This window comes from Cetorhinus maximus, chromosome 2 (genome assembly GCF_964194155.1).
Source record: "Cetorhinus maximus chromosome 2, sCetMax3.hap1.1, whole genome shotgun sequence".
Taxonomy (NCBI): Eukaryota; Metazoa; Chordata; class Chondrichthyes; order Lamniformes; family Cetorhinidae; genus Cetorhinus; species Cetorhinus maximus.
The window spans coordinates 1,423,138-1,449,767 of NC_135880.1; the positions used below are offsets into that span (position 1 = coordinate 1,423,138).

The 26,630-nt window shown below is 47.6% G+C and overlaps 1 protein-coding gene across 1 annotated transcript in view; it reads right to left on the reverse strand.

Moving 5' to 3' along the window:
• The window catches only part of lmbrd2b (LMBR1 domain containing 2b), a 69,051-nt gene extending 42,421 nt beyond the window's left edge, over positions 1-26,630 (reverse strand). The window contains exons 1-4 of the mRNA XM_078560015.1: positions 26,381-26,630; positions 6,164-6,267; positions 1,469-1,582; positions 1-150 (exon numbers count right to left, since the gene is read on the reverse strand). The exon at positions 1-150 is cut by the window's left edge and continues 16 nt beyond it. Coding sequence (XP_078416141.1) covers positions 1-150; positions 1,469-1,582; positions 6,164-6,267; positions 26,381-26,554 — 542 coding nt within the window. The 5' untranslated portion in view covers positions 26,555-26,630. The remainder of the gene's footprint in view (positions 151-1,468; positions 1,583-6,163; positions 6,268-26,380) is intronic.

Genomic DNA, 26,630 nt, shown 5'->3' on the forward strand with positions numbered 1-26,630 from the left:
GGATGGAGAGCCACGTAGATGAGGAGAGCTCCGAAGATCAGCAGGTAGGTCCCGTAATAGGCAGCATTCTCAATCAGTGCAGTCTGAACCTTCCCAGTGATGGAGAAGGCACCTGAGCGGGCATATGACTGCATGAAAGGCAGCAAGATCCTGCAACAGAGAAATGGGAAAAGGGTCAAACAGGGGCCCAGCCACACACAGGCTGATTCAGCTCATGGACACCATGTTAGCTCGATGGACTTATATCATTTATTCCCGGGATGTGGGCTTCACTGGCTGGGCCAGCATTTATTGTCCATCCCTAGTTGCCCTTGAGAAGGCGGTGATGAGCTGCCTTCTTGAACCGCTGCAGTCCATGTGGTGTAGGTACACCCACGGCGCTGTTAGGGAGGGAGTTCCAGGATTTTGACCCAGTGACAGTGAAGGAACGGCGATATATTTTCCAGGTCAGGATGGTGAGTGACTTGGAGGGGAACTTCCAGATGGTGATGTTCCCATCTATCTGCTGCCCTTTCCTCCTAGATGGTAGTGGTCGTGGGTTTGGAAGGTGTTGTCGAAGGAGCCTTGGTGAGTTCCTGCAGTGCATCTTGTAGATGGTACACACCATCATTTTGGAAGCAGGGTGGCGGGGAAGAGAAAAGCCCAGTCACTCTCACCTCACCTCGGGAGTTCAGCTCTTTTGTCCATGTTTGAGCCAAGGCTGTAATGAGGTCAGGAGCTGAGTGGCCCTGGCGGAACCCAAACTGGGCATCAGTGAGCAGGTTATTGATAGCACTGTTGATGACCCCTTCCATTACTTTACTGATGATCGAGAGTAGACTGATGTGGCGATAATTGGCCGGGTTGGATTTGTCCTGCTTTTTGTAGATAGGACAAACCTGGGCAATTTTCCACATAGCCGGGTAGATGCCAGTGTTGTAGCTGTACTGGAACAGCTTGGCTAAGGGCGCGGCAAGTTCTGGAGCACAAATCTTCAGTACTATTGCCGGAATATTGCCAGAGCCCATAGCCTCTGCAGTATCCAGTGCCTTCAGCCATTTCTTGATATCATGTGGAGTGAATTGAATTGGCTGAAGACTGGCATCTGTGATGCTGGGGACCTCCGGAGGAGGCCGAGATGGATCATCCACTCGGCACTTCTGGCTGAAGATAGTAGCAAATGCTTCAGCCTTATCTTTTGCACTGATGTGCTGGGCTCCTCCATCATTGAGGATGGGGATATTTGTGGAGCCTCCTCCTCCAGTGAGTTGTTTAATTGTCCACCACCAGAAGGATGGTCACTGTGATGGGGTGGAGAATGGGGAGGTTGGGGGTGCGCTGGGATAGTTCCCAGTTTGGGGCGGTGTGGGTGAGAGGGGTGGCTGGGGGAGGGGCTGGTGGTTAAGCTAGTTGATGCTCAGTGAACAAGGCCCCAGTCCTGTAAGGTGTGTTGGTGCAGTGAGGCAGGATGAGCTTGGGAATGATTTACCAGGTCAGAAACTGAGAGGTCCAGTACACCACGCGCCAGAAAACAGGCAAGATTCCGTCTGGGATATAACTCCAGGGCTTGAAGCATTCCTGCAGCACTTGGGAATCTGGCACACTAGGGGAGAGAGAGAGAGGGAACACGACATGAAACTCATTAATAGAGAACATAAATCAGAATAGGTCAAAAATCACCAGGAGCCGATGGTCATAATCCCAGAGACTAGGGGATCAGTGGTGAGAAAGGGTGACCGGGTAGTCAGCGGGGTGGGGAGGGGAGGGGAGGGGCTCACTGAGGTAAAGGGGGTTAGCGTGGGGGGAGGGGATTCAGCGTGGGGGGGGCGGATTCAGCGTGGGGGGGGGGATTCAGCGTGGGGGGGGGGATTCAGCGTGGGGGGGGGGGATTCAGCGTGGGGGGGGGGGGATTCAGCGTGGGGGGGGGGGATTCAGCGTGGGGGGGGGGATTCAGCGTGGGGGGGGGGATTCAGCGTGGGGGGGGGATTCACCGTGGGGGGGGGGATTCACCATGGGGGGGGGGATTCACCGTGGGGGGGGGGATTCACCGTGGGGGGGGGGGGGATTCAGCGTGGGGGGGGGGATTCAGCGTGGGGGGGGGGATTCAGCGTGGGGGGGGGGATTCAGCGTGGGGGGGGGATTCAGCGTGGGGGGGGGGATTCAGCGTGGGGGGGGGGATTCAGCGTGCGGGGGGTCAGTGTGGGGGGGGTCAGTGTGGGGGGGGTCAGTGTGGGGGGGTCAGTGGTGGGGGGGTTAGTGTGGGGGGGGGTCAGTGTGGGGGGGGGTCAGTGTGGGGGGGGGTCAGTGTGGGGGGGGGTCAGTGTGGGGGGGGTCAGTGTGGGGGGGGGTCAGTGTGGGGGGGGTCAGTGTGGGGGTGGGGGGGAGGTGAGTGTGGGGGGGGTCAGTGGTGGGGGTGGGGGGGGGTCAGTGTGGGGGGGGGGGTCAGTGTGGGGGTGGGGGGGTCAGCGTGGGGGTGGGGGGGGTCAGTGTGGGGGTGGGGGGGGTCAGTGTGGGGGTGGGGGGGGTCAGTGTGGGGGTGGGGGGGAGGTGAGTGTGGGGGGGGTCAGTGGTGGGGGTGGGTCAGTGTGGGGGGGGTCAGTGTGGGGGTGGGGGGGGTCAGTGTGGGGGTGGGGGGGGGTCAGTGTGGGGGGGGTCAGTGTGGGGGTGGGGGGGGTCAGTGTGGGGGTGGGGGGGGTCAGTGTGGGGGTGGGGGGGGGGTCAGTGTGGGGGTGGGGGGGGGTCAGTGTGGGGGTGGGGGGGGTCAGTGTGGGGGTGGGGGGGGTCAGTGTGGGGGTGGGGGGGGTCAGTGTGGGGGTGGGGGGGGTCAGTGTGGGGGTGGGGGGGGTCAGTGTGGGGGTGGGGGGGGTCAGTGTGGGGGTGGGGGGGGGTCAGTGTGGGGGTGGGGGGGTCAGTGTGGGGGTGGGGGGGGTCAGTGTGGGGGTGGGGGGGGTCAATGTGGGGGTGGGGGGGGTCAATGTGGGGGTGGGGGGGAGATCAGTGTGGGGGGGGTCAGTGTGGGGGTGGGGGGGGTCAGTGTGGGCAGGGTCAGTGTGGGGGTGGGGGGGGGAGGTCAGTGTGGGGGGGGAGGTCAGTGTGGGGGGGGAGGTCAGTGTGGGGGGGGAGGTCAGTGTGGGGGGGGGGGTCAGTGTGGGGGGGGAGGTCAGTGTGGGGGGGGGGGTCAGTGTGGGGGTGGGGGGGGGAGATCAGTGTGGGGCGGGTCAGTGTGTGGGTGGGGGGGGGTCAGTGTGGGCAGGGTCAGTGTGGGGGGGGTCAGTGTGGGGGGGGTCAGTGTTGGGGGGCGGGTCAGTGGTGGGGGGAGGTCAGTGTGGGGGTGGGGGGGAGGTCAGTGTGGGGGTGGGGGGGAGGTGAGTGTGGGGGTGGGGGGGAGGTCAGTGTGGGGGGGGTCAGTGGTGGGGGGAGGTCAGTGTGGGGGTGGGGGGGGTCAGTGTGGGGGTGGGGGGGGAGGTCAGTGTGGGGGGGGGAGGTCAGTGTGGGGGTGGGGGGGGAGGTCAGTGTGGGGGTGGGGGTCAGTGTGGGGGTGGGGGGGGAGGTCAGTGTGGGGGTGGGGGTCAGTGTGGGGGTGGGGGTAAGTGTGGGGGGGGGAGGTCAGTGTGGGGGTGGGGGTCAATGTGGGGGTGGGGGTAAGTGTGGGGGGGGGAGGTCAGTGTGGGGGGGGAGGTCAGTGTGGGGGGGGGAGGTCAGTGTGGGGGGGGGAGGTCAGTGTGGGGGTGGGGGTCAATGTGGGGTGGGGGTCAATGTGGGGGTGGGGGTCAATGTGGGGGTGGGGGTCAATGTGGGGGTGGGGGTCAGTGTGGGGGGGGGGTCAGTGTGGGGGTGGGGGGGGAGGTCAGTGTGGGGGGGGAGGTCAGTGTGGGGGTGGGGGGGAGGTCAGTGTGGGGGGGGGTCAGTGTGGGGGTGGGGGGGGGTCAGTGTGGGGGTGGGGGGGGAGGTCAGTGTGGGGGGGGGTCAGTGTGGGGGTGGGGGGGGGTCAGTGTGGGGGGGGTCAGTGTGGGGGTGGGGGGGGAGGTCAGTGTGGGGGGAGGTCAGTGTGGGGGTGGGGGGGGTCAGTGTGGGGGTGGGGGGGTCAGTGTGGGGGTGGGGGGGGTCAGTGTGGGGGTGGGGGGGGTCAGTGTGGGGGTGGGGGGGGTCAGTGTGGGGGTGGGGGGGGTCAGTGTGGGGGTGGGGGGGTCAGTGTGGGGGTGGGGGGGTCAGTGTGGGGGTGGGGGGGGTCAGTGTGGGGGTGGGGGGGTCAGTGTGGGGGTGGTCAGTGTGGGGGTGGGGGGGGGAGTTCAGTGTGGGGGGGGTCAGTGTGGGCGGGATCAGTGTGGGGGTGGGCGGGGTCAGTGTGGGGGTGGGCGGGGTCAGTGTGGGGGTTGGGGGGGGAGGTCAGTGTGGGGGGGGAGGTCAGTGTGGGGGGGGAAGGTCAGTGTGGGGGGGAAGGTCAGTGTGGGGGGGGATGTCAGTGTGGGGGGGGGTCAGTGTGGGGGGGGAGGTCGGTGTGGGTGGGGGGGAGGTGGAGGTCAGTGTGTGGGGGGAAGTCAGTGTGGTGGGGGGGAGGTCAGTGTGGGGGGGTGGTCAGTGTGGGGGGAGGGGAGGTCAGTGTAGGCGAGGTGGAGGTCAGTGTGGGGGGGGGCTCAGTGTGGGGGTGGGGGGGGGGTCAGTGTGGGGGTGGGATGGGGGGTCAGTGTGGGGGGGAGGTCGGTGTGGGTCAGGGGGAGGTCAGTGTGGGGGGAGGTCGATGTGGGTGGGGGGGAGGTCAGTGTGGGGGGAGGTCGGTGTGGGTCGGGGGGAGGTCGGTGTGGGGGGAGGTCGGTGTGGGTCGGGGGGAGGTCGGTGTGGGTCAGGGGGAGGTCAGTGTGGGGGGAGGTCGGTGTGGGTCAGGGGGAGATCAGTGTGGGGGGAGGTCGGTGTGGGTGGGGGGGAGGTCAGTGTGGGGGGAGGTCGGTGTGGGTCGGGGGGAGGTCGGTGTGGGGGGAGGTCGGTGTGGGTCGGGGAGAGGTCGGTGTGGGTGGGGGGGGGAGGTCAGTGTGGGGGGGGAGGTCAGCGTGGGGGGGGTGGGGGGGAGATCAGTGTGGGGGGGGAGGTCGGTGTGGGGGGAGGTCGGTGTGGGGGGAGGTCGGTGTGGGGGGAGGTCGGTGTGGGGGGGGGAGGTCAGTGTGGGGGGGGAGGTCAGTGTGCAGTGTGGGGGTGGGGGGGAGGTCAGTGTGGGGGTGGGGGGGGTGGAGGTCATTGTGGGGGGGGAGGTCGGTGTGGGGGTGTGGGGTGTGGTCAGTGTTGCGGGGGGAGGTCAGTGTGGGGGGAGGTCGGTGTGGGGGTGTGGTCAGTGTTGCGGGGGGGAGGTCAGTGTGGGGGGAAGTCGGTGTTGGGGGAGGTCAGTGTGGGGGGGTGGGGGGAGGTCAGTGTGGGGGGAGGTCGGTGTGGGGGTGTGGGGGGAGGTCAGTGTGAGGGGGTGGGGGAGGTCAGTGTGGGGAGGGTGGGGAGGTCAGTGTGGGGGTGTGAGGTGTGGTCAGTGTTGCGGGGGGGAGGTCAGTGTGGGCGGAGGTTGGTGTGGGGGTGTGGGGTGCGGTCAGTGTTGCGGGGGGAGGTCAGTGTGGGGGGAGGTCGGTGTGGGGGTGTGGGGTGTGGTCAGTGTTGCGGGGGGAGGTCAGTGTGGGGGGAAGTCGGTGTTGGGGGAGGTCAGTGTGGGGGGGTGGGGGGAGGTCAGTGTGGGGGTGTGAGGTGTGGTCAGTGTTGCGGGGGGGAGGTCAGTGTGGGGGGAGGTCGGTGTGGGGGTGTGGGGGGAGGTCAGTGTGAGGGGGTGGGGGAGGTCAGTGTGGGGGGGGTGGGGAGGTCAGTGTGGGGGTGTGAGGTGTGGTCAGTGTTGCGGGGGGGAGGTCAGTGTGGGCGGAGGTTGGTGTGGGGGTGTGGGGTGCGGTCAGTGTTGCGGGGGGGAGGTCAGTGTGGGCGGAGGTCGGTGTGGGGGTGTGGGGTGCGGTCAGTGTTGCGGGGGGGGAGGTCAGTGTGGGCGGAGGTCGGTGTGGGGGTGTGGGGTGCGGTCAGTGTTGTGGGGGAGGACAGTGTGACGGGGAAGCCAGTGGGATCAGCAGTGGTGGAGGTGTTGGACAGGTCAGCGTGATCCTGGGAGCTGTGAGAGAGTAAGGCACAAAGAGACAGGGATGTGAGGGGACTGGCTGGAGTATCTTACCTGTGGGTGGTGTTACTCTTGTTGGCAATGAATGCTTTGCTGGAGTTGGGGGTAGCAGTGGGTGATATCTTAGAGTTGTCGACCTTACACTGTCTGTAAATAGTCTGAAACAGGAAGCATCATAAATCACATGGACCTCACAACGTAATCAGGAGAATAACACCAAACACAAACAGGAGCCATACAGCCCCTCAAAGCTGCTCTGCTTTTCAACTCCTTTTCTGCCTGTTCCCCGTATCCCTCAATTCCCTGAGGCACCAAAAACCTGTCTATCCCAGCCTCAGACATATTCAACAATGGAGCATCCACAACCCTCTGGGGTAGAGAATTCCAAAGATTCACAACTCTTCGAGTGAAGAAATTTCTCTTCATCTCACTCCCAAATGATCGGCCCCTTATCCTGAAGATCTGCCAGTGTTTTTTTATTCATTCACGGATTGTGGGCTTCACTGGTTGGGCCAGCATTTATTGCCCATCCCTAGTTGCCCTTGAGAAGATGGTGGTGAGCTGCCTTCTTGAACCGCTTTAGTCCATGTGGTGTAGGTACACTCACAGTGCTGTTCGGGAGGGAGTTCCAGGATTTTGACCCAGTGACAGTGAAGGAACGGCAATATATTTCCAAGTCAGGATGGTGAGTGGCTTGAAATTCCACACCTTCTCCCTACCTTTGAACTTCCTGTTCTTCTTGTTTCAACCTGTGAGCCTGTGATCTTGTTATCTCACAATCTGGAAACAATCCAGATGCTCTCTCTGCAACACTTCTGTTGAAGACACCTCTACAGGCTGCTCAACTACCATAGGCATCGTCCACATTTGGGATGCAGCTATATCATTACCCAAAATAAACTGAGCCCCTGCAATGGACAATTTTCCACCGCTCCAACAGTCATTTTGCCTGTTTTCCACTTGCTTTTTAAATTTACCTTCCACAGTGGAATAGATTTAGCATCTCCATGAACCCCACTTATTATCACTTGCTCCTGCAATACTCCCTCTGAGCAACAAATATCACTATCCCACAACATTAAGCATTGACTAGCCCCTGTGTCTCTTAAAATTTTAATATCTTTACCTGCTCCACCCTGTACACATGGAAAGACTTTCCCTTCGCATATAACATCTTTAAACATTTCTGCAGCCTGCTCCTCAGAATTCTCCTGGGTAAACTGTGAACACATTCCCACTTCTTCACCTATCACCAATTCTCCCTGTTTCACCTGTACACAAACCACTGGTTTTCCCTGTGCCTGAACCTCAGAACCCACAGTTCTTTTACTTCCAGAACTTTTTAGCACCCCTATACTTCCAACAGATTTCCCCTGCAATTTCCAGCTCCCTGACCTCGTGTGCCCCAATTTATTACAATGAAAACACCTCAATTTTCGAATATCACTTCTACCCTCAGCACCTTCCTTTTTATTCTGGGAAAAGACTTTCTGCAAATTTCCACCTACTCCTCTTCCCTGACTACCCACCGTCTTTTCACTTTCCCACTTTCTATCCTTTTCTGATTTGAAAGGGTGACGGAAAAAAGGTTTGGTTCTATGAACTAACTCAATCATCAGCTATCTCTGCTGCTTGTCTCACCGCTTGAATCCTCCGTTCCACCACTTGAGTTCTCACTACCAAAGGAATTGAATAAGAACGTAAGAAATAGGAACAGGAGTAGGCCATTTGGCCTCTCGAGCCTGCTCCACCATTCAATAAGATCATGGCTGACCTGTTTGTGTTTCGATTTCCACATTCCCATCAAAAACCGATAACCTTTGAACCCCTGCCTAACAAGAATCTATCTACCTCTGCCTTAAAAATATTTAATAACCCCACCTTCACCACCTTCTGTGGCAGAGAGTTCCAAAGTCGCACAACCCTCTGAAAAAATTTCCCCTCATCTCTGTCCTAAAGGGGAGACCCCTAATTTTAAAACAGTGCCCCCTGGTTCTGGACTCACCCACAAGAGGAAACATCCTCTCCACTTCCACCTTGTCAAGGCCGTTCAGGATCTTGTATACTTCAATCAAATCACCCCTCACTCTTCTAAACTCCAGTGGAAACAAACCCAGTCTGTCTAACCTATCCTCATAAGACAACCCACTCATTCCAGGTATCAATCTAGTAAACAACCTCTGAACCACCTCCAATGCATTTACATCTTCCTTAAATAACGAGACCAAAACTGCACACAGTATTCGAGGTGCGGTCTCACCAATGCCCTGTATAACTGAAGTATAACATCCTTACTTTTAGCACTAAAAGGGTCGTACGGACTCGAAACGTTAACTTTGTTTCTCTCTCCACTGAGGCTGTCAGACCTACTGGGTTTTTCCAGCATTTTCTGTTTTTGTTTCAGATTTCCAACATCCACAGTATTTTGCTTTTATCCTTACTTTTATGTTTGATCCCACTCGTAATAAAGAATAGCATTCCATTAGCCTTCTTAATTACTTCCTGAAACCTGCATACTAGTATTTTGTGACTCATGTACTAGAACACCTAGATCCCTCTGCACCTCGGAATTATGCAGCCGTTCTCCATTTAAGTAATACTCTGATTTTTTGTTCTTCCTGCCAAAGTGAACAACTTCACATTTTCCCACATTAAACTCCATTTGCCAGATCTTTGCCCACTCACTCAACCTATTTGTATCTGCAACCTCCTCGTGTCCTCTTCACAACATACTTTCCTACCTATCTTTGTATCATCTGTAAATTTAGCAACCATGTCTTCACTTCCTTCATCTAAGTCATTGATGTAAATCGTAAAAGGTTGAGGCCCTAGTACAGACCCCTGTGGGACTCCACTCGTCACACTGCCAATCAGAAAAAGACCTATTTATGCATACTCTCTGCTTTCTGCCAGCCAGCCAATCTTCTATCTATTCTAATATGTTACCCCCTACACCAAACGTTTTTATTTTCCATAATAATCTTTGATGTGGCACCTTATCAAATGCCTTCTGGAAATCCAAGTACAGCACATCTACAGGCTCCTCTTTATTCACTGCACATGTTACTCCTTCAAAAAACTCCAATAAATTGGTTAAACATGATTTCCCTTTCACAAAACCATGCTGACTCTTCCCTATTGCCTTGAGCTCTTCTAAGTGTCCAGTTATAACCTCCTTAATGATCGGTCCTAATAGCTTCCCCATGACAGACGTCAAGCTAACTAGCCAAAAGTTTTCTGTTTTCTGCCTCCCTCCCTTCTTGAATAGAGGGGTTACATTTACTACTTTCCAATCTGATGGAACCTTTCCAGAATCTAGAGAATTTTGGAAAATTAACACCAATGCATCGACTACTTCATTTGCCACCCCTTTTAAGACCCTAGGGTGTAGTCCATCGGGACCCAGAGACTTGCCAGCCCGCAGCTCCATCAATTTGCTCAGTACCGTTTCCCTAGTGATTTCAATTTCACCAAGTTCCTTTCTCTCGCTCACCTCCTGATTTTAAATTCTTCCAAAAGAATTACTTCTCTAAGGGTTGCATATGTTGTCTCTATCTTTAATGCCCATATCCACTGGTGAAAATTACTTTGTACTCTTTAAAACTCAATATAAGTTTGCCCAGGCTGTTTTCTCATATTCCTAAATTTCTGCCTGGATGCTTCAGGAACCAACTCATATGCACTCAAAATAGCCTTTTTTTTTAAACCACATCATAATTCACCGACATTTCTTCTGACAGTGAAGCATAAAACTCATGCGCTCTATCCACCAACCTGGATTGTAACAACAATGTCCAGTTTTCCTGTGGCCATTTCATTTGTTTAGCTATCTTCTCAAATGAAATAAAGAATGCTTCAACATCTCTTTCCTCAAACTTTGGAAGAGCTTGTACAAATTTAAACATCTCCCCACTGGGTTTTAAGTTAAAAGTTTTTTCATCATCAGAACTTTCCTCAGAATCTGATGTCTCCTTTTTAAAATCCAGCTTTTTAAGCCGATATTCTCTGTCTCTCTCCTTAATTCTCTCTTCCATTGCTAACATTTCCCTCTGGAGATCAAGTTTTCACATTTCTATTTCTTTTTGAAATGATCTTTCTTTTTCTGCTGCCTCTAGTTCCAATTTCTTTTTCATTTCCAATTCTTTTTCCTTTGCCTCCAATTCAAGTTTTCTCAGTTTCTTTGCTTGTTCAAATTCAAGCCTCTTCATTTCGAACTGAAGTCTCACTTCCTCCAGCTGTGACTCACTAGTGTCAGGTATCACATCCAACTTTAAATACTGTGCTGTACCTTCAATTATATCTGCTTTCTTAGCCCCTACAGATGACTCCAATTATAATTTATCCACCAATTCCAGTAACTTTAGTTACCTTTTGTAAACCTGCCAAAGTTATAACTTCAACTCCCAGACAAGTCTGAGCAACTGGCAAAGTCACATTGCAATCTCACCCCTTCAAAAACACCTCACCCCAACTCCTGAATTCAAACTGCTTCTCATACTTGTAACCTTAAGATTCATCAACTCCAAACCAATCAAGGAATTTCAAATCTATCCCGCAAAGAGACCCCAACTATGTTATGGCACAGCCGATGGTAAATGCTGAGTTGTTCAAATCCCAAAGGGAAATTTGAAACAACTGCCACAACTTGTTTTGCAATTTGTATAAATTTCGAGATGCCTGCCCTGAATTCAATCGTAATAAGGCCAAGTCTTATAGGTTTTTACAAAACTATATTAAACATTTATTAATAAGAGAAATGATTTTAAACACATACATAGATCGAAAAATTACTACTATGATAACTTCTAAATCTCCTACTTAAACTGACTCCCTGTTACACTTGTTAAGGCAACAATAAGACCCTCTGAAGAAGGGTCATACGGACTCGAAAAGTTAACTTTGTTTCTCTCTCCACAGATGCTGTCAGACCTGCTGAGATTTTCCAGCTTTTTCTATTTTTGTTTCAGGTTTCCAGCATCCACAGTATTTCGCTTTTGACCCTAGTTGTAGTCTCCCACAAGAGGAAACATCCTCTCTACATCCACCCTGTCAAGGATCTCTCACAGGATCTAAAAATGTTTTTTTCACAAACTGCTTTTGGTTGTTTTGCAAATTACTTTAAATCTGTGCCCTCTCGTTCTCAATCCTTCCACCAATGGGAACAGTTTCTCCCCATTTACTCTGTCCAGACTCAATACCTCAATCAAATCTCCTCTCAACCTTCTCTTCTCCAAGGAAAACAGTCCCAATTTACTGAAGTTCCTCATCCCTGGAACCATTCTCGTGAACCTTTTCCACACTCTCTCCAATGCCAATGCCTTCACATCCTTCCTAAAGTGTGGTGCCCAGAAGTGGACACAATACTCCAGCTGAAGCAGTGCTGTGTAAACATTTGGCAAACAAGTGCAGCTTTGGAACTGAGTGCCTACCTGGGAGTTTGGTGAGTGGTGGAGTTTAAAGTATTATCTTGCTCTTGGAAAATCTAGTCTAATCTGTAATTAGCAGTAACTGGAAAATTCTGTGTAAGTAGACTAAGTTTCTTTTTTTCCAGTCTTAGGCAGGGTAAACACACTCTACTGAGAGAGCTGAATAGTTAATTAGCTAACTGGTTGAATCTGGTTTCTTTAGCCCCATTTGGGTGGGTGGGGTGGTTGGGGTTGGAGGGCTGTTGAGGAGAGGGGTTTGCAATGGAGGAGAGGCTAGAGGGAGGTGGTAGCAACTAAGTGATTTGGGAGGTTGTTGGTGGGAGAGCTGAGAAATAGGTTGGTGACAGTGGGGCACTAACAACATAATAGTAGATATAGAAATGATATGGCCAACGTATCTTCTTAGGGCGCAGGCAACTCAAAATCTGGCACCACACCCCTGGATAAAGTCCCCCACAGGAGGTTGGTTAGCAAAATAAAAGCACACGAGATAGGAGGCAATATACTGGCATGGATTAAGGATTGGCTAACAACAGAAAACAGAGAGTAGGAATAAACGGGTCATTCTCGCGTTGCCAGGCTGTGACCAGTGGGGTACCCACAGTACTTGGACCCCAGCTGTTCACAATATATATCAATGATTTGGATGTGGGGACCAAATGTACTATTTCCAAGTTTGTGGATGATACAAAGCTGGGCGGGAATGTGTGTTGTGAGGAAGATGTAAAGCAGCTACAAGAGGATTTGGACTGACTTTGTGAGTGGGCAAGAATATGGCAGATGGAATATAATGTGGAAAAATGTGAGGTTATCCACTTTGTGAAGATGGGTTTTCTTTTAAATATTTTTGGAAATATGGTGGTATTCTATAAAGAAGGCTGTGTTTGTGTGTGTAGTTAAGCTGGGGAGAAGGTTAGTAAAGGCAGCTTGTCTGTGGAAGCAGAGATGAAAGATGCTAGATGCATGAATTTGTAATGAGAAGCTTTGGTGAAGTTGGATGCATGAGTAAATAGGTTGGGTTTTGCATTATAAGGTAAGTAGGAACTTGGCTTTTCAGCTGTTAAATTTCAAAGGGGAGTTTAGAAATGACAAGAGACTTTTACAACTTACAAAGATTTCATAGGTAAACAAGGGAAGATTATTACATTTTATTTTACCCAAAAGTAGAAGACATGAAAGATTTTTCCATTTTGGCAAAGTTGAGCTCAAAGAGCTGCTTAGAACAATGGGGTTTAAGATCAAAGGGGAAAGGATATTTCAGGAAAGACGTTTAGTTGAGTTGTATTGGCTGTAGGGAGATATCCCGAGGATATCTGTGCTGAGAAAAGTTGAGAGTTTGAAGCAGTCACCCAGTTTCAAGCCAATAAAGTCTTTATTTTCAGAAAGTGGTCTGTTTCTGAACTTCCTTCAGTTCCACAGCAGAGTGGAAGGGAGTGAGAAGTCTAATAAAGTGACATTAGTTTTACCGTGGGTAATACCGCTGGGTTTTTATAGTTAAAAATCTAAGGCAGCTCTGCCATGTAGTTTACTTGTGTGTCCTGACCAAGTGGGTTTTTCTGGGGAATGTTTTGTAAGTCTGTTTCAACTGTGTAATTTTAACCTTGTGTCTCTAAAGTTTTTTTCTTCTTGACAATAAATCTTTTAATTTTAAAATCCTAAAAGTGTTACTGGTATTCTATGCTTCTGGGATTAGTAGTTTTCCCCTTGTTTTCAAAATACAAAAAGAAAGTTATCAGTAAGACAAGTTTCCCTCTGGGATTTGACTTGCTCAGCGAATAACATCAGCTGCGGCCGTAGCAACTTTGGCAGGAGGAACAGATGTGCAGAGTATTTCTTAAATGGCGAGGGATAAGAAAGTGTAGACGTGCAAAGGGACCTGGGTGTCCTCATCAATAAGTCACTGAAGGCTAACATGCAGGTGCAGCCAGCAATTAGGAAGGCTCACAGTATTTTAGTCTGTATCGCAAGAGGATCTGAGTACAGGAGCAGTGAACATTCATACAAACATATGAATTAGAAGCAGTAGGCCACCAGGCCCCTCGAGCCTGCTCTGCTGTTCAATAAGATCATGGCTGATCTGAATGTAACCTCAACCCCACATTCCTGCCTACCCCCGATAACCTTTCACCCCCTTGTTAATCAAGAATCTATCTGGCTGTGCCTTAAAAATATTCAAAGACTCTGCTTCCACTGCCTTTTGAGGAAGAGAGTTCCAAAGACACTCAACCCTCAGAGAAAAAAATTCTCATCTGTCTTAAATGAGCGACTCCTTATTTTTAAACAGTGGCCTCTAGTTCTGGATTCTCCCACAAAAGGAAACATCCTCTCCACATCCCCTCAGGATCTTAAAGGTTTCAATTAAGTCGCGTCTTACTCTTCTAAATTCCAGCGATACAAGCCTAACCTGTCCAACCTTTCCTCATAAAACAACCTGCCCACTCCTGGTATTAGTCTGGTAAACCTTCTCTGAACCACTTCTAACACATTTACATTTTTCTTTAAATAAGGAGACCAGTGCTATACACAATACTCCAGATGTGGTCTCACCAGTGCCCAGAATGACTGAAGCATAACCTCCCTACTTTTGTAATCAATTCCCCTCATAATAAATGATAACATTCTATTAGCTTTCCTCATTACCTGCTGTACCTGCATACTAACCTTTTGTGATTCATGCACTAGGACCATGCACCCAGATCCCTCTGAATCTCGGGAGCTCTGCAATCTAGGTAATAAGCTTTTTTATTCTTCCTGCCAAAATGAATGATTTCAAATTTGCCCACATTATACTTCATTTGCCAGATCTTTGTCCACTCACTTAACCTATCCGTGTGACTTTGTAGCCTCCTTACGTCCTCTTCACAATTTACTTTCCTACCTTTGAGTCATCAGCAAATTTAGCAACCATTCCTTCAGTCCCTTCATCTAAGTCATTTATTTGATCCCTCTGGCACACCACTCGTTACATCCTGCCAACCAGATAAAGACCCATTTATGCCAACTCTGCTTCTTATTAGCTAGCCAATCTTCTATCCATGCCTATATGTCACCCCCTACACCATGAGTTTTTATTTTCTGCAATAACCTTTGATGTGACACTTTATCAAATGCCTTCTGGAAATCTGAGTACAGTACATCCACTGGTTCTCCATTATCCACAGCACATGTAACTCCTTCAAAGCACTCTAATAAATTGGTTAAACATGATTTCCCTTTTTCAAAACCATATTGATTCTGCCTGATTGCCTTGAAGTGCCCTGCCAAAACGTCTTTAATAACAGCTTCTAACATTTTCCCTTTGACAGATGTTAGACTAACTGGCCTGTAGTTTCCTGCTTTCTGTCTCCCTCCCTTAAGGGAGTTATATTTGCTCTTTTCCAATCTAATGGAACCTTCCCCAAATCTAGGGAATTTTGGAAAATTAAAACCAGTGCATCAACTATCTCACTCACCAGTTCTTTCAGGACCTGGGGGTGAAGTCCATCTGGACCTGGGGATTTATCAGCCCAGAGCCCCAACAATCTGCTCAATACAACTTCCCTGGTGATTGTAATTTCCAAGTTCCTCCCTCCCTCCCATTTCCTGATTTACAGCTATTTCCAGGATGTTACTCATGTCCTCAATAGTGAGGATTGAAGCAAAATACCTGTTTAATTCATCCGCCTTCTCTCTACTTTCCATTAGCAACTCCCCAGAAGCACTCTCTATAGAACCAATGCTCTCTTTGTTAACTCTTTTCTTTTTAAATATCTATGGAAACTCTTACTATCCATCTTTATGTTACTAGCTAGCTTTCTATTGCACTCTAATTTTCCCCTCCATATTAACCTTTTTGTCATTCTTTGTTCTTGATACTTGTTGATACTGTCTTTAACTTTGAGTTAACCACGGATGGTGGGTCCTCATTTTTCTCATTGGAATGTATCTATTCTGTGTATTCTGAAATATCCCTTTAAACGTTTGCCACTGAACTTCTATTGACATATCCCTTCACCTCATTTGCCAGTTCACTTTAGCTAGCTCTGCTTTCATGCCCTCATTTAAGTTTAAAATACTTGTCTTGGATGCACTCGTCTCTCCCTCAGAATCAAAATTCTGGAATTCCCTCCCTAACAGCACTGTGGGTGTACCTACACCACATGGACTGCAGCGGTTCAAGGAGGCAGCTCACCATCACCTTCTCAAGGGCAACTAGGGATGGGCAATAAATGCTGGCCCAGCCAGCGAAGCCCACATCCCATGAATGAATAAACAAAAAATGAACGTAAAATTCAATCATATTATGATCGTTGCTACCTAGGGGTGACTTCACTAGGAGGTTATAAATTAATCCTGGAGTATGGTATGCGGTTTTGCTCCCCTTACCTTAGGAAGGATATTATTGCCATAGAGGGAGTGCCATGAAGATTCACCAGACTTGTTCTGGGGATGGTGTGACCTAAGCTCAGGAAACCAGGATGCAGAAACAGTTTGGGTAGAGATGAGAAATGGTAAAAGCAAGCAGTTACTTGTAGGAGTGGTGTAGAGGCCCCCAAATAGAAACCATTCGGTAGGACAAAGTATAAAGGGAGGAATTATAGGAACTTGTCAGAAAGGTATGGCGATAATCATGGTAGATTTTAATCTGCATTTAGACTGGGAAAATCAGACGGGCAAAGGTAGGGTTATGTTCCCAGCTGAGGTTACTCCTGGTCAAGCCTGAAACCAGAGTGGAACCCAGTTTGATAGATCATAACTTTTAATTTGTTTGTTTAGATATGTGGAGAGTGGCCACTGAATAGTGTCACAGAAGTCAGCTAATGAACTTTTAACAAAAGAATAAAACATTTATTTAACATGAAAAGATGAGCTATATTACAATACTCCTTCACCCACAACTATACCTTTACAGATACATACAAATTTGTAAGGACAAGACAAGTTACAAAATCTTTCTTATACTCCAAAGTCCACAGTAAGTACACAGTCCACATAAACCAATAGGTACAGTCACACCACACTCTGAAACCAAGTGACAGATGCCACATCAACCAGATGCTATGGATCTCTCATCAACTAATCCCCACCCCCCGCCCACCCCACCCCTCCATACGCTTGCCAGACCGTGGGCCAATCGGTCTCTCCAAACTCCGGTTCACACAAGGATTTCCAATCTCCACTCTCCAAAAACTCGCTTTGGACTCTTCTCTCCAACCGACGGCGCCTCTCAGGCACCTTCCGTAAGGGTTCACCTCCAGGGTTTTGAACTCTCCTCCCAATGTTCCTCTCACCTGGGTTACCACATGCATTCAAGCTGTCTTCCTCGCACTCTCTCTCATCGACTCAGCCGTCAACAGTAACACTGCTTCACACGCCCACAGCAAAGAGTTACAGACCTTCAGTTGTCTCTTTGGACCTTCAGGCCTCTTGCAAGCTGTTCTCGCTTTAAATCTGCTTTCTGTAGCTTTTGTCTCTTTAAATCTGAAGCTTAGAGCCTTTCTCTCTGCACCTCACTCTTAACTTCACTTAATAGGATCTTTACCAGGTTCCTGTTCTTCCTTTGACTAGAAGGTTTGCTTGGGACTTTCTCCTGTTCCACTCCCCTAGATTTTGGAGTCTTTTCTTTAGCTTGGGACTGGCTATCTGTCCCCCTTGCTCCAGTCTCTCCACGCAGCTACTTTCAAAGCCAACTGAACTCAAACAGCTTCCAACTCAAACTGCTGTTTCTAGTTCCTTCTGTGTGTCTATGGGAGGGACCAGCCTCTCTGGACCCCTGTTGCTAGGCAACAGCCCAGTTTCTCTAGTCTTGTTTGTTTAACTTAGCTGCAACAGTCGTAAAACTTTCATTAGAAATGCAGGCACCGTTTAAAGTGAAACTAAAACTCAATTTGACCTTTTCTTAACACATAGATACAGAAATACAAATCCAATTTAAATATTAAAGCTAAAACTCATTCCTAACACCCACAAATACAAATAATTTACTTAAACTATCTCTATTCCTAACACCTGCCCATTTGCAGGAAAGGAAGCTTCACAACATGCCTTGCACCCGCCTCACAAACTTAACATAAACTTCTAACAATAACTTATTACACACTGTACAAGTAAACTTTCCATTTCATAACTACACAGCATATTGTACAATGACAAAGATTTAAGAACACAAAGTCAAAATAGCAATTTTGTGCATTAACATCTCATTTCTTCTCTGGTCAAAATCTCTTTTTGCCATTTCCAGGATGTTATTCAGATGCTTTTTATGTTCACACTAAAGCATTTTGTATTCCTGCTTGGTTTGATCTTTAAACTTTTTATGATATTGTTGTTTCTCCCAATCTGAACAGGTCTTTTCCACTTCTCCTTGAGCAATGTTAATTATATTCTCCCTGTGAAGTTTCATAGTTCGTTCCAACCCTTCAATTCTTTTGTATAATCCACCAACTATATCATTCCACTCCTTTCCAGGTTTTGGATCTGTCCATTTGCCTGGATTCCAACTGCTGTATTTTGTGTGTTAGCATTTGTAAATCAGAGTCTCTGGTCATTGATTTTTCCAGGCCATTTTGCACTTTCAATCCTTTTTGTTGGCAATTCTTAATTTCCAATTCTGCAGGCACTTTAGTTGTTTTCACATTGTCCATTACTGAGGTTAGCACATCAGTAATTTGACTTGGATCAGCTCTTTGCTGAACTGGACCACAATTCAGCAAAGAGTTTTTATTCACAGGAACAACTTTGGAACTGTGACCCCCCCCCAATATCACACACCGTATCTTCCATTTCTCCAATTTGCATTGAAGTTCGAGAATCTCACTGCTCTTTCCACAACAAAGTTCTAACAGCTTGTTAGTTTTGGTTTTTAATTCTGCATTCAACCAATTGTTCTGATTTACCAACAATTCCTTTTCCTGATCAAGGCATTTTCCACGATTTTTCATAGCAACTACTGCTGCTTGAAGTTCACCAAGTTTTAACTGAAATTTGGCCTTTGTTAACTTGCTTCTACACATTTATCATTTAAACATTTCAAGCCCTCAGTCAAGTGTTCCACTTTCTGTGACTGACTCTCAATTGTTCTCACCAATTCTCTTCTTTCATTAGCAAACTCCTCTTTTATACATAAAAAATGATTTTCTACGTTAATTAGGTTTTCCCTCAATTTCTTGTTATGGGCAATAAGCGTTTCATTTTGGCCACAGGAGTTTTCTGAAGTTGATTAAGATCAGCATGATTAACCGCCTGCTGCAATACAGTCACTGCCACATGACTGTGTCCACTGGCCAAATCATTACCCAGAATAAAATCCACCCTTCCAACAGGTCATTTAGGAATAATTCCCACCATAACAATTCCATTCACAAAGTGACTCTGTAAGTTAACTTCACACAAAGAAGCATAAATTCCATTGATACCTCTTATCAATACTTTCTCTTTCATAAAACTACGTGAAACAAATTGTGTCATCAGCCACCACCAATGATTGACCTGCCCCTGTATCTCTCAAAAGTTTAATCCGTTTACTTATTTTGTTGGAGGAGTAAGGGAACACTTCTCCCTTTGACACAAAACATTCAGACCCTCTGTTAGCCTGACTCCCTTCACCAGTAATCAAAGAAGAATTCTCCGGACCATCCTGAACCATATGCCCCTTTCCTGTGTGTTCTGAGGGAACACGTTTCACCTGTACCACTGCTACAGTTTTAACAACCATTTCCTTTTCTGATGTAACCTTTCCTGAGGATTCCTTTGGCATTCCTACTACTGCAATAGGGCCACCATTTAATCTCCAGCAATCTATCCGAGCACAGCCCACCTTGTTAGAATGGAAACACTTGGGCTTTTGAATGTCACCACCTTCCTTTCTGGTCTGAGGAGAAATTTCCCGAGAATTCCCAACTGTCCCTTCTCCTCTCTGGCTACTTGTCTTCCTTTCACCCTCACATCTTCTATCCTTCTCAGGTTTATGGGGATAATGGAAAAAGGGTTTAGATTTATGGACTAGTTAATAATTGTCAGCCACCTCCACTGCCTGTTTAGCCTTTTCAAACCTCTGGTCTGCAACATGGTTCTAACTACAAGAAGAAGTAAATCTTTAAATTCTTCCAAGAGAATTATTTCCCTAAGAGCTTCATACATCATCTCTACCTTTAATACTCGTATCCAATGGTCAAAATTACTCTGCTTTACCCTCTCAAACTCAATATAGGTCTGCCCAGGCTGGTTCCTTATATTCCAAAATTTCCACCTGTATGCCTCAGATGCACTCAGAATCACCTTTTTTACATCATAATCTGATACCTCTTCTGAAAGTGAAGCAAAAGCCTCATGAGTTCTGCCTATCAACCTAGACAGTAAGAGCAATGTCCAGATTTCTTTTGGCCACTTCATTTGGCTAGCTACCTTTTCAAATGAAGTAAAGAATGTCTCTACATCCCTTTCCTCAAACTTTGGCAGAGCTTGCACAAACTTAAACATCTCCCCACTAGGTTTTGGGTTGAAGGTTTTTTTTCACCATCAGAACCTTCCTCAGCATCTGATTCTCTTTTTTAACTTCCAGCCTTTTAAGCTGGTGTTCCCTTTCTTGTTCCTTCTCTCTTTCCCTTGCCACTCTTTCTTTATCCTTCTCCCTTGCCTGAAATTCCAGTTCCATTTTCCTAAATTCTCTTTCTCTTACCTTTTCTTTTTCCTTTGCCTCCAGCCTTTTCAATGCCAATTCTCTTTCCCTTTCTTTTTCTTCACTATCTCCTGTATATACAAGTTGCTTCATTTGCAACTGGATCTTAACTCAATTGACTCACCCCATGAAGAACGTGATCTCTCTAATATCCCTTCTAGTTTTAAATGCTGTGCTATTATCTCAACTATGTCTGCTTTCTTCGCCCCTTCGGGTAATTCTAACTCCAATTTAGCCGCCAATCCCATTAGTTTACTCTTGATTAATTTCTGTAAACCAGTCAGAGTTACATTTTCCATCTGTAAAAATCCTTAGCAGTTTTCAATGCCATTTTGGATTCCAACCTGTATAATAAACCTCACAGCAACTCCAATTCCTTTACCCAATACCTTTGTACCTCCAAGTATTTGTTTTAAAGGATTCACAGATCCCACCAATGTCAAGGATTTCCAATCCCAATTTATAATGATGATCCTGGACCAATTATTCCGCATCCAATGACCCGCTGTCTGCGTTTCAGATCCCGCAAGAGCCCCCACTTTGTTAAGAGGTTACTCCTGGACAAGCCTGATCCCGGGGTGAACCCCAGCTTGATAGTTCCTAACTTTTAATTTGTTTGTTTAGATATGTGGAGAGTGGCCACTGAACAGAGTCACAGGAGTCAGCTAATTAACTTTTAGCAAAAGAATAAAACACTTATTTAACTAGGAAAGATGAGCTGTATGACAATATTCCTTCACTCACAACTATACCTTTACAGATACATACAGATTTGTAAGGATAAGACAAGTTACAAAATCTACCTTATACTCCGATGCCCACAGTAAGTACACAGTCCACATAAACCAATAGGTACCCTGTGGTCAGACACAGCACACTTTGAAACCAAGTGACAGATGCCACATCAACCAGACGCTATGGATGTCTCAACTCCCCCCCACCCCCACAACTCTCCCCAGACGCTTGCCACACCGAGACTCCCCCCACCCCCCACCCCCACCTCCGCAACCCTCCCCAGACGCTTGCCACACCGAGAGTCAAATCGGTCTCTCCGAACTCAGTCTTACACACGAGTATTTCCAATCTCCACTCACCAAAAACTCGCTTTGGAATCTTCTCCCAAACCGATGCTTTCTCTCAGGTGCCTTTTGCAAGGGTTCACCTTCTAGGGTTTTGAACTCTCCTCCCATTGTTCTTCTCACCTGGGTTACCACATGCATTCAAGCTGTCTTCCTCGCACTTTCTCTCACCGACTCAGCCGTCAAAAGTAACACTGCTTCATATGCCCACAGCAAAGAGTTACAGACCTTCAGCTGTCTCTTGGACCTTCTGGCCTCTTGCAAGCTGTTCTCGCTTTAAATCTTTCTGCAGCTTTTGGTTCTTTAAATCTGAAGCTTGGAGCCTTTCTCTCTGCACCTCACTCTTAACTTCACTTAATAGGACTTTTACCAGGTTCCTGTTCTTTCTTTGACTAGAAGGTCTGCTTGGGACTTTCTCCTGTTCCACTCCCCTAGATTTTGGAGTCTTTTCTTTAGATTGGGACTGGTTATCTGTCCCCTTTGCTCCAGTCTCTCCTCGCAACTACTTTCAAAACCAACTGAACTCAAACAGCTTCCAAATTAAACTGCTGTTTCTAGTTTCTTGTGTGTGTATCTGTGGAAAGGGCCAGCCTCTCTGGAACCCTGTTGCTAGGCAACAGCCCAGTTTCTCTAGTTTTGTTTAACTTAGCTGCAACAGTCACAAAACTCTCATTAGAAACGCAGGCACCTTTTAAAGTGAAACTAAAACTCAATTTGACCTTTTCTTAACACATAGATACAGAAATACAAATCAAACTTAAACACTAAAGCTAAAACTCATTCCTAGCACCCACAAATACAACTTAAACTATCTCTATTTCTTAACAGTACCCAGATGAGGAATTCAGAATGTTTTCGGGATAGTTTCTTAGAACAGCACGTTCTGAAGCCAATCAGAGAGCAGGTTACACTAGACATGGTATTGTGACCTCATAGTGAAGGCATCCCTAGGTAGCAGCAATCATAATATGATTGAAATTTACCTGCAGTTTGAGGGAGAGAAGGCTGGTATTTTAAACTTAAATAAGGGCAATTATGAGGGCATGAAAGCAGAGCTAGCTAAAGTGAACTGGCAAATTAGATTAAGAGATAGGTCAATAGAGGTGCAATGGCAGACATTTATGGGGATATTTCAAAATACACAGGATACATTCCAACGAGAAAGAAAAATTCCAAGGGCAGGACCCACCATCTGTGGTTAACAAAGAAAGTTGTTAGTATCAAACTTAAATGCAATTCCTTTATTTAAAAAAGGGAGGAAGACAGAAAGCAGGAAACTGCACGCCAGTTAGCTTAGCATCTGTCATAAAGAAAATGTTAGAAGCTATTGTTAAAGACATTATGGCAGGGCACTTAGATAAATTCAAGGTAATCAGGCCTACTCCTGCTTTTAATTCATACGTCCGTATGTCAAAACCTCCTTGTTCTTGTACTCTATGCCCCTATTAATAAAGCCCGGGATACTATATGCTTTATTAACCGCTCTCTTAACCTGTCATTTCTGCACATATACACCCAGGTCTCTCTGCTCCTGCAATCCCTTAAGGATTGTACCCTTTAATTTATATTGCCTTATCTCAATCTTCCTAAAAAATGAATCATTTCAAGTTTCCCTGGATTAAATTTCATCCAACACCTGTCCGCCCATGCCACCAAGTTGTCCATGTCGTTTTGAGGTTCTACACTATCCTCCTCACAGTTCACAATGCTTCCAAGTTTCCTATTATCTGAAAACTGTCAAATTGTGCCTCGTACACCCAAGTCTAGGTCATTAATATATATCAGGAAGAACAGTGGTTGCAGTACCAACCGCTGGGGAACTATTATATACTGTCTTCTAGTCTGAGAAACAACCATTCATTACAACTCTGCATTTCCTGTCATTCAGCCAACTTTGTATCCATGAGCTCTAACTTTGATAAAGTGCAACATAACAGACTTGTGAGCAAACGCCTTTTGGAAGTCCATGTAAATTACATCAACCACATTACCCTCATCAACCCTCCCTGTTAGCACAATCTAAAACTTGAGTCAGTTAAACACAATTTATGAAATCAATGCTGACTTTCCTTAACCCACATTTGACCAAGTGACTGCTCATTTAAGTTTCAAGTTTCCCCACCACTGAAGTTAAACTGAAAAGGCTGCAGTTACTGGTCTTATTTTTAACACCTTCTTAGGACAAGGGTGTAACTTTTGCTAATCTCCAGTGCTCTGGCACCACTCCTGAGTCTAAGGAAAATTATGTTGGAAGGCAAGTGGTGATGATTTTTTAAAAATTCATTCACGGGATATGGGCTTCACTGGCTGGACCAGCATTTATTGCCCATCCCTAGTTGCCCATGAGATGGTGGTGAGCTGCCTTCTTGAACCGCTGCTGTCCATGTGGTGTAGGTATACCCACAGTGCTGTTAGGAAGGGAGTTCCAGGATTTTGACCCAGCGACAGTGAAGGAATGGTGATATATTTCCAAGTCAGGATGGTGAGTGACTTGGAGGGGAAACTTCCAGGTGGTGGTGTTCCCATCTGTCTGCTGCCCTTGTCCTTCTAGATGGTAGCGGTCGTGGGTTTGGAAGGTGCTAGGATGCCTTGGTGAATTCCTGCAGTGCATCTTGTAGATGGTACACACTGTGCTACTGTGCATCGGTGGTGGAGGGAGTGAATGTTTGTGGATGTGGTGCCAATCAAGCGGGCTGCTTTGTCTTGGATGGTGTCCAGCTTCTTCAGTGTTATGGTAGCTGCACTCATCCAGGCAAGTGGGGAGTATTCCATCACACTCCTGACTTGTGCCTTGTAGGTGGTGAGTTACTTGTCGCATGATTCCTAGCCTCTGATCTGCTCTTGTAGCCACAGTATTTATGTGGCTAGTCCAGTTTAGTTTCTGGTCATGGTAATCCGAGGATGTTGATAGTGGGGGATTCAGTGATGGTAATGCCATTGAACATTAAGGGATGATGGTTAGATTCTCTGTTGTTGGAGATGGTCATTGCCTGGCACTTGTGTGGCGCGATTGTTACTTGCCACTTGTCAACCCAAGCCTGGATATTGTCCAGCTCTTGCTGCATTTTTACATGAACTGCTTCAGTATCTGAGGAGTCACGAATGGTGCTGAACATTGTGCAATCATCAGCGAACATCCCCACTTCTGACCTTATGATGGAAGGAAGGTCATTGATGAAGCAGCTGAAGATGGTTGGACCGAGGACACTACCCTGAGGAACTCCTGCAGTGATGTCCTGGAGCTGAGATGACCGACCTCCAACAATCACAACCATCTTCCTTTGTGCTAGGTATGACTGCAACCAGTGGAGAGTTTTCCCCCTGGTTCCCATTGACTCGTTTTGCTAGGGCTCCTTGATGCCACTCGGTCAAATGCTGCCTTGATGTCAAGGGTAGTCACTCTCAGCTCACCTCGGGAGTTCAGCTCTTTTGTCCATGTTTGAACCAAGGCTGTAATGAGGTCAGGAGCTGAGTGGCCCTAGCGAAACCCAAACTGGGCATCAGTGAGCAGGTTATTGCTAAGCAAGTGCCATTTGATAACACTGTTGATGACCCCTTCCATCACTTTACTGATGATCTAAAGTAGACTGATGGGGCGTTAATAGGCCAGTGTTGTAGCTGTACTGGAACAACTTGGCTAGGGAGGTGGCAAGTTCTGGAGCACAAGTCTTCAGTACTACTGCCGAAATATTGTCAGGGCCCATAGCCTTTGCAGCATCCAGTGCCTTCAGCCATTTCTTGATATCACATGGAGTGAATCAAATTGACTGAAGACTGGCATCTGTGATGCTGGGGACCTCCAGAGGAGGCCAAGATGGATCATCCACTCAGCACTTTGGCTGAAGATTGTTGCGAATGCTTCAGCCTTAACTTTTGCACTGCTGTGCTGGGCTCCTCCATCATTGAGGATAGGGATATTTGTGGAGCCTCCTCCTCCAGTGAGTTGTTTAATTGTCCACCACCATTCATGACTGGATGACACAAGGAGTCTACAGAGGGATATAAACACGTTATGTGAGTGGGCAAAAACGTGGCAGATGGAATGTAATGTGGGAAATTGTGAGATTATGCACTTTGGTAGGAAGAATAGAGGAGCTGAATATTATTTAAATGGAGAAAGTCTGCAGAAAGCTGCAGCACAGAGGGATTTGGGGATCCTTGTGCATGAATCACAAAAAGCTAACATACAAGTTCAACAGGTAATAGGGAAGGCAAATGAAATATTGGCCTTTATTTCAAAGGGAGTATAAAAATAGGGAAGTCTTGCTAAAACTATACAAGGCACTAGTTAGACCACACCTAGAACATTGAACAATTTTGGTCCCCTTATCTAAGGAAAGATATACTGGCATTGGAGACAGTCCAGAGAAGGTTCACTAAGTTGATCCCGGGTATGGAGGGATTTTCTTTTGAGGAGAGGTTGAGTAGGTTGGGCCTGTACTCACCGGAGTTTAGAAGAATGAGAGGCGACCTTATTGAAACATATAAGATTCTTAGGGGGCTTGACAGGGTAGATGCTGAGAGGTTGTTTCCCATGTGGGAGAGTCGAGGACCAGAGGGCATAATCTCAGAGTAAGGGGTCGCCTATTTAAGACAGAGGTGAGGAGGAATTTCTTCTCTCAGAGGGTAATTAATCTGTGGAATTCTTTACCGCAGAGGGCTGTAGAGGCTGGGTCATTAAGTATATTCAAGGCTGAGATAGACAGATTTTTAATCAGTAAGGGAATCAAGGTTTACGGGAAAAAGGCAGGAAAGTGGAGTTGAGGATTATCAGATCGGCCTTGATCTTATTGAATGGCGGAGCAGACTCGATGGGCCGAATGACCTACTTCTGCCCCTGCGTCTGATGGCCAATGGCTGTGCAATTTATACACACTTCGCTCAGTGTCCTTGGATGCATCTCATCCGGCCCTGGTGCCTTATCAATTTGAAGTACAGGCAGTGTATCCAATAGCTCCTCTAAATAACAATTCAAAAAGAGACTACACCACAAATTTGCCTGTAGTTACCAGGGTTTTTGAAGAGTGTCATAATAGCAATATTGACAATAACCAACATACAAACAAGAGCAGCAACGGGGCAGAGTAAAGAGGATGCAGTACGCTGTTACCGTGGTGACATCCAGCGGCAGTATAATGACGATGAGGAAGCAGAGATACCAGGCTAACACCGTGGCCACGATCACAAGTTTGTGCTGCTTCCTGAAGTCGGCATATCGATACAGTACCAGCAGTGCCAGGAAGAAAACCACGACAATGTCAATGCCCAATGCTACACCACTCATGGTCAGCACGATGCTGGGAGGGAGGGACCACCAGTCCCAGAGGAATCACTCAGTAATCCTGCAAGGAAAATAAAGA